Below are 8,018 nucleotides of genomic sequence, written 5' to 3' on the forward strand. Positions count from 1 at the left end.
TGATTTTTGGACAGAAGGTTTACGACATTCAGGTCTTCGTCTTCAACAGTCGGATCGGTAAACCGACGTCTGTAGGGGGGAGAAATCGTGTTCGCACAGCACCAGGTTATCCCTAATTTATTTTGTCTCAGTGATTGTGTTTGTCTCATTATTTGTATGGCTTTGAGAGAAGGTTTGGAGGTTCATTGTGTTGTTTTGAAAAATGGGTTTTGTGTTAATTTGTATGTTGGGACTTCTTTGGTTGAAATGTTTGTGAGAAGTTTGGTTTCTTGGACTGCTGTTATTGTTGGGTTTGCTAGGTGTGGGGATATGAGTGAGGCCAGGAAGCTTTTTGATGTTATGCCTGATAGAGATATTGTTGCTTCTAATGTTATGATTGATGGGTATGTGAAAATGGGGTGTATGGATTTGGCGAGGGATTTGTTTGATAAGATGAAGGATAAGAATGTTATTTCTTGGACTAGTATGGTTCATGGTTATTGTGAGGATGATGATGTTGTGGTGGGTAGGTTTATATTTGATTGTATGCCTGTCAAGAATGTGCTTAGTTGGAATGCTTTGATAAATGGTTATGGTGTCAATGGTTGTGCGAAGGAAGCGTTAGAAGTATTCGCAGCAATGTTACGGGAAGGATTTGAACCGAATGAGATAACAATGACTAGTGTGTTATCTGCTTACCATTGTGGTTTGGTAGAGGAAGGAAGAAGATGCTTCAAAGAAATGGAGAGATTTGGAATTGTGCCTCAGATTGAGCATTATGGTTGTATGATTGACCTTCTAGGAAGGGTTGGATACTTGGATGAGGCTGAAAATTTGATCTTCTGTGTTGTCGCTCTGTCTGTTGCTTCTTCTGTTTGATTGCTAATCTCTCTAGTGATTTGCTTTGTTGCTTCTCTCTTTGTTTAGTTTGGTTTGATATGATTTAGTTTTGTTTGGTTCTATTTGGTTTGGTTTGTTTGGATTTGGTTTCGTGGTGCTACTTCTTTGGTTGTTCCTATCTGTTGATTTTGATATGGTTGTTGCTCCTTGGTTTGTTTGGATTTGGTTTCGTGGTGCTACTTCTTTGGTTGTTCCTATCTGTTGATTTTGATATGGTTGTTGCTCATTGGTTTGTTTGGATTTGGTTTTTCTCTTTGATTGTTGCTTCTTCTTTGGTGACATCCCTCTTGTCCCCCCGGCTGTCCAACCACCTCCTGCGATTGTTGATGCTCCTCGTTACCCCTCTCGTTATCATCTTCAGCATAGAATCATTACTCTACCGTTTGTCTCTTCTTCTTTACAGATTGCTGATTTGTTCACAAAGATGCATTCCATTAAACATTTTTGTTTTTTTTAGTTGACAAACTCTCGATGCTCCTGTTAATGCATCGTGAGTTTGAGGGGAGATGTTAGATAATATTATTATATATTAGTAGTATGGGTATTTTAGACAATTCTATTCTTTTATATATATACTCATTGTAACCCTATTAACTTTGGTTTTGTTTCATTACATGTTATGAAACCCTAGAGTGGTTGTTTCTCTTCTTCCTCTTTCTTCCTCTTTTCATTGTTAACAATAATAATATACTAAACCATAAAACACGCAATACTCGATCAAAGCCAGTATTACCTTGACTCCGTAATATATCTCAATTTCGTGTTATAAAACAAGATTTTCAAATGAATTGAGAGTAAATTCAAAACAATAACATCACAGTGAACAAGCATCTAGCACATGTAAATATTTACATACACACATATTTACTCTTATATATCACTTTAAATGAACACAACTAACATGAAGTTCGATAAAATCCACCAAAATTAAAATAGCCACAACAATTCAACCTAATAAAATTAAAGTCTAATAGTAGAACTTCAACCAGCAATTCAAATAGTTATTCAGTTAAACCGTTACAAAATTAGCATACAACTACATTGATAGAAAATCACACTGCAAACGTATACGAAACCTCACAAATACAACATAAATTTTCAGAAACATAAATAAGGGGGATAAAGGATCACTCACAGGAGCGATTCGAGCGCAGGGTTCAGTTTTAGAAGTTGCTCAGTAGCAGAAAATGATCCATTGTTGACCTTATTGGTGTCTTTAACAAGTTTCTTCCGCGATACTATTGTGGTCTCTCTTTGTCGGAGCTCGACGGTGAAAATTTGAAGATCGACTTTTTTAACGAAAGAGGACGAAGGTCTGGACGAATCGCTGGCGGCGCCGTTGAGATTGGACTTGTCCTTCGTCATCAGAGCGGTTATGAATTGGAGTCGTGGAGAGGGAGAATTAGGGTTGAAGGATGAATTGGTCGAGAAAAATGGATGAAGTTCATCCGATTCGTGGAAGACTGAAGGTTGAAGATGAAAGCACTAAAGAGTTGAAGGATGAATTGGTGTTGAAGGGTGAAAGATGAAGCTCACACACACGCAGAAGGACGAATAATGGGAATCGGTTGCCGCGTGTTTGTTTAATTTTTTTGGTTAATTAAGGGGAATTTCTTTGTTTTTTTTTTAAAAAAAAAAAATACTTGTTAGAACGGTCTAGATATAACAGATCTAGTAAAAGTTGTGATAATCACAAATTTGTCACTGTTTCTTTTTTTAGACTTTTTTTTTTTATATGTATGGTAGAACAGTTGAATTATAACAGATCTAACAAAGTTTATCATAATAACAAATTTGTCACTGTCTTGCTTATTACATTGGATGTATAACAAACGATCTAATATCCACGATGTAATAAGGTTAAAATGCACTAGTGAATATATAAATTACTAGAAATAAACAAAAGAATCACCACAATTATATACATAATAAAATCATAACAAAATAATTATTAAAGAAAAAGAGGGCTAATATAAAAAAAATAAACAAATAATTAAATACAAGTAAATTAGGTTAGGCTTGACTCTCAAACATCCTAGTGGAGTCGTCCGATGTCGCGTCCAATTTATAAGTGAAAAATGAGCCGCCACCAGTTTTATTTTATTAAAGAAAAATTGGATAAAACCCAAAATGAAGATAATGAACCAAAAATTCAGATTTGGGAGTCAATTACGAGTACCCTACATTGTCCGTTAAAACGGCTACCATATAATTAATTGTATACAAACTAATTATTTATAAAATCCCAAAAAGAATAACCAAAAGAGAAAATATATTATTTATATTAATAAAATAAAGAAAAATAATTTTTTATTAATTTGGTTTGACAAGGGAAAGACATTACTCCTACGTATCCCCACGTGCAATATAGAAAGCAAAACACACGTAGTTCTTGATATAAAATATATGTGTGTTGGTCAATTTTAATTTTATTTTTTATTAATTTTAATATTTTTTTTATTTGTGTGATTGTCATGAGAGACTAATACCAAACGGCGCTTGAAAACAACTAGGTGGTCCAACAATGGACGAGTTCAATACCGAGAAAAAGATAACAATATGTTGTTTTCGTTTTTATCCTTTTTATATATCTTTTTTTTTTTTAAGTATTTTTAAGTTTACATGAATGAGTAGAACCATAAATGAGTGTTTGTGTGAGGTTTGGGATTTTTTCACATAATTCTGATTGTTGAAGAATGTGTTTTCTCAGTTCAATATTTTATTTTATATTTAGAATATGAAAATGTATTTTGTTTAAATTATAACATGAAATATACAAAACAACAAACATGATATTATATTAAAAAAATATTATAAATAGTCTTGCTATATGAAAAAAGTTAACATGAAAACAATAAATAAAAATTAAGACATTGGTTCATAAAAAAGGATACATGAAAAATAACAAAAATAATATACTAGTTTGTTTCAGATAAACGAAATTTACATACCAAATTTGCAAGATTCTTGTCTCTTATTTTATCTATGACTTCGATTTTTTTTTGTTTTGTTTTTGAAATTGGTGATTATGGAGAAGGTTGTGTGACAATTACACAGTAGAAAATCAGTAGTGTCTTTCTGGTGGGCAAATTCAAACACCTAAAATTCATCTCTATTACCTAATATCTTATTCTTTTTTCTGTGAGAGTCTCATAACATTCTTATGTATATTAACAAATAAGGTTTACGTAATTTTTAGAAATAAATGTCTACCATTATGATTAATTAAGTTGAATTCTTAAATTTTACTTTTTCTTTTAAAAACTTCCCTCAAATTCAAAAAAAAAAATCATATTAAATAACAATCATTCATATTTAATTTACTCCAAAAAATCACATATTTATTAATTTTATATTTAATTTTTTTTACTAAATAAAAACAAAAAATTTTGAATTATTTTTTATTACTATATTATTATTAGACCAAAACAGTTGTAAATAAAAATAAAAAGTCTACTATATATCACTTTTCATTGACAAGCGAATATCATTCAAAAAAATTAAATAAAAATTATATATTGAAAAAAAATAGAAAATTAGATTAAAAAGTTCAAAATACCATTTTTGTTAACTTTTTTGTGAATTTAAAAAAAAAAAGGCGAATAAAATTAGATATCGACCCTAGGTACTTCAATTCAACAAGTCTCTCTCAATGACAACCTCAATAGATGATACTTTGTAGATGTTGCTTTCATTTTGATTTCTCCCTCTTTCAATGTTTTCCTCTTATACAATTGAATAAACAAAAAATTAAGATTATACACATTGGAACAAATAAAAAAAAGAAAGATTTTAATATAAGGTTTAAATGAGTTTTAATTTCCTAAAAAATTTCATTATTTTATTTTTAGTCTCTATAAAAAAATTCTTCATCTTTCGTCCTAAAAATATTTATCAATTAAATTTTGGTCCCTGTTTTCAAATCAACTCATGTTTATCATTCAAATTTTTAAATGATTTTTTTGAATTATATTTAGAACATTATAAGAATATTCCATACAAAAGTTTAGAACATTTTAATAAAGGGCCAATTAAATATGAATTTTTAAGCTTTTGACAGTTAAAACTCAAATTTAATTCATCTATTTTTTTTTTTTAAATTCTAAATTTTCATCAGAGAAACTCTTATATTGTTATAAATATGCATGAAAGAAAATAATTCAAAAACTTGAATGATAAACAAGAATTGAGTTAAAAAACAAGGACAAAAAACAAAGATAACAAATTTTTTTGAGACTAAAGATGTAGAATGTTTTTATAAAGACTAAAAAAAAAACTTTAAAATTTTATAGGAACAAAAAATTTATTTAACTCTTGATATAATATGTTCATGATGGATACATAGTTTCTGAACCAGAACAATAGTAGTCTATTTGTCATCACTTTGTTTGGTTCACTTCCTTGACCTCTTAATAATTTTTTCAACTATAGATATTTTTCTTTTTGATGGAGGACGACATTTACATTTTAACCGCAAACGACTCGGAATTCCATTATCATTCTTTGGATTTAAAACATCATCATAAATTCTTTTATTGTTGTCTGTAGCATCTATGGTGGACATATTAAAATTAAATTGATGTAACATTTCATGGAGAACTTTAGTTTGATCTTCAGAATATTCATAAAAATGCTTGCACAATTTGTCAAACATGTCCATTGTGACTTCAATTTTCTCACACCATAATTGCTCTTAATATATGAATGTTTCCTTTTAATGTTTTTCTTCCATCTTGTTAAGATGTACTTTGGAACATTTTTAATCATTTCTTGGTATACACTGATAACACCATGTGGCATAAAATACCTCTAAACTCAAACAGTGATCATTCATAATTGACATCATTATTTTCCAAATTTAACACAACTTTTAAAACATCTTCTTTTGGTTTGTCTCCAACTAATACGTCCTCCAACACATTATACATAGCAAAGCAACCCTCCACAATATTCAACAAACAACACAATTCATTTTAGATCTAAATTCAGTTTGAACTTACTTAAATTTGGCATGAGTGTATTTAACTTTGAATTGCTTGTCAATGGACGAGTTTGACTTGCAAGAAATTGTAGTATCCATCGAATTAAAATCTGCTTCAAATTATTTTTCTGCTCGACTTTTGAGAACATTATCATATTGTTTTACAAATTGATTTAGACTTGTTGTTTAATTGATATAACCATCAAAGAAAACATGTATAGTCTCACTTCATTGTGTAGTTAACATACCTAGCCAAAAATATTTCTTTAGCATGGTTGGTGCTTATCTATGAAGTGCATTGTATAATCCATTCAACTAGTCATTTTATTGAAGCTCCAATTTGTTGATGAAAGAACACAAATTTTCTTCAAAAAAGTTTTAGTAATTGTGCCATAAACTTTCTTCAAATTTTCTTTGTTGTGATTGTGCCATAAACTGCTTCTTTCATTGTAGACTTGATCCTTTTATATTTTTCATTATATGCCATAAACACCACCTATGACGAGTTGTAGGAAAGACTAACTCAATGACATTTTTCATAGCCTTGCATTGGTCAGTCACAATACCCATAGAGACCATTCCTAGCATACAATAAAACCATGATTTGAAAAGCCATACAAATGAATATGTGCCTTATCTTGATAACAGCCCACGTCCAAGTAATGTTAATTGATCATGGTTATTCACCTCAACAAACACAACAAAATGCATGTCATACTTATTAGTCAAATATGTTGTGTCGAAAGTCGCAACATCTCAAAAGTATTAATAAGCAACTCTACTTCTTGCGTTAACCCATAACACATTCCTTACGTGAAAATCGTTATCCAAATTTATGTCTTAAGAGAAATGTGAATTTTGTTCCCTCATTCGGTAGAAATGGCTTATCAATGCCTTTACATCATCTTCTCTTCCAATTGCACACCATTCCTAGTTAACATAATTCCTCACATCTTTTTTGCAAAATGGTACGTTTTCATGTCCTCCTACATCTTTAACAAGAGATTGAAAAGTCTTATTGATCCTCACTCCTACATCGTCATTGATTTGTATTGTTCTCTTTGTTGAGGTCAGAATCTTTTTGATATATGTCTTGGTGACAACAAATCTTATGAAATAAATGTTAAGTTTTATGAATGGTGACAAACTAATGATTGCACTTGAGTTTTTATTTAAGGAACATGAATCACATAAGTGAACAAGCTAGAAGTCATTCACATCAACAAGTGCATAAGTATATACTCAATGATGAAAGAATCAAAGTAGCATTTGAAGGAGAATGATCATTTAATTCCTTGGGAAATATGTCCAATGGTTATATTATAGATCCAAACATACATGAAGATAAATAAAGAAGTCAAATAATATCTTTATAAAATAATCTCAAAAGAAATATATCATATATGACATCAATCATTCAAGAGAATGATTATTGAATCTTCGAAAGAACATTCTCATGATGAACAAGGTCATTGCACTCATAAATATTCCTATCAATTCAGCAAAATGACAAGAATCAATTTTGATAAAGAAGTAATTTCAAGATTGATTCATTTATTAAAAGAATGCTAGAAGAATATTTAGTAGAATGTTTTGATTATTATATTAAAGAGAAAATGTGTGGAGAATGTTCAAAAGAACATTCTGGTTGTTCTTTAAAGAAAGACAAAGTCAAGACATATCAACTTGAGAAGTCCAAATTGTAAGCTAAGAATGTCAAAATCACAAATAAGGTTGCTAAGATCAAATGAACAATTAAAAGACTCAAATGATTAAAACAATATCTAGATTGATCTCTATATTGATAAGCTATGAGCAACGACAAAAGGACACAAGTACATTGTACTAGCATTGTTTTGTTGAAAAGCAATGTAAGCTTCTAATCACACACAATACCAACATACTTTTGACAGATCATTATCACATTTATTCATATTTTTCTTCAAATTCAAAAGCAAGAATGTAACACCCAGATATTTTATTTTATTTTTACATTTTACCTTTATTAGGAGTTGAGATAATTATTCTATAAATGGTCGGTTACTATTGTAGTTACTATTGTAGTGTGTTATTTTAATTTTTAATAATAATAATAATAATAATAATAATAATAATAATAATAATAATAATAATAATAATAATAATAATAATAATAATA

At 29.6% G+C, this 8,018-nt stretch overlaps 1 protein-coding gene across 4 annotated transcripts in view; it reads right to left on the reverse strand.

Moving 5' to 3' along the window:
- LOC113784433 (uncharacterized) overlaps positions 1–2,433 on the reverse strand; it is a 7,034-nt gene extending 4,601 nt beyond the window's left edge. For all 4 annotated transcript variants that reach the window (XR_003470490.2, XR_003470487.2, XR_003470488.2 and 1 more), the window contains exon 1: positions 2,015–2,433. Coding sequence is in view for 1 of the 4 variants with exons in the window: in XM_073365915.1 (XP_073222016.1) it covers positions 2,015–2,244 (230 nt within the window). In the remaining 3 variants the exon portion in view is untranslated. The remainder of the gene's footprint in view (positions 1–2,014) is intronic.
- Between the last annotated feature and the right edge of the window lie 5,585 nt (positions 2,434–8,018).

Source organism: Cicer arietinum, chromosome 3 (genome assembly GCF_000331145.2).
Source record: "Cicer arietinum cultivar CDC Frontier isolate Library 1 chromosome 3, Cicar.CDCFrontier_v2.0, whole genome shotgun sequence".
In the NCBI taxonomy this organism is placed as follows: Eukaryota; Viridiplantae; Streptophyta; class Magnoliopsida; order Fabales; family Fabaceae; genus Cicer; species Cicer arietinum.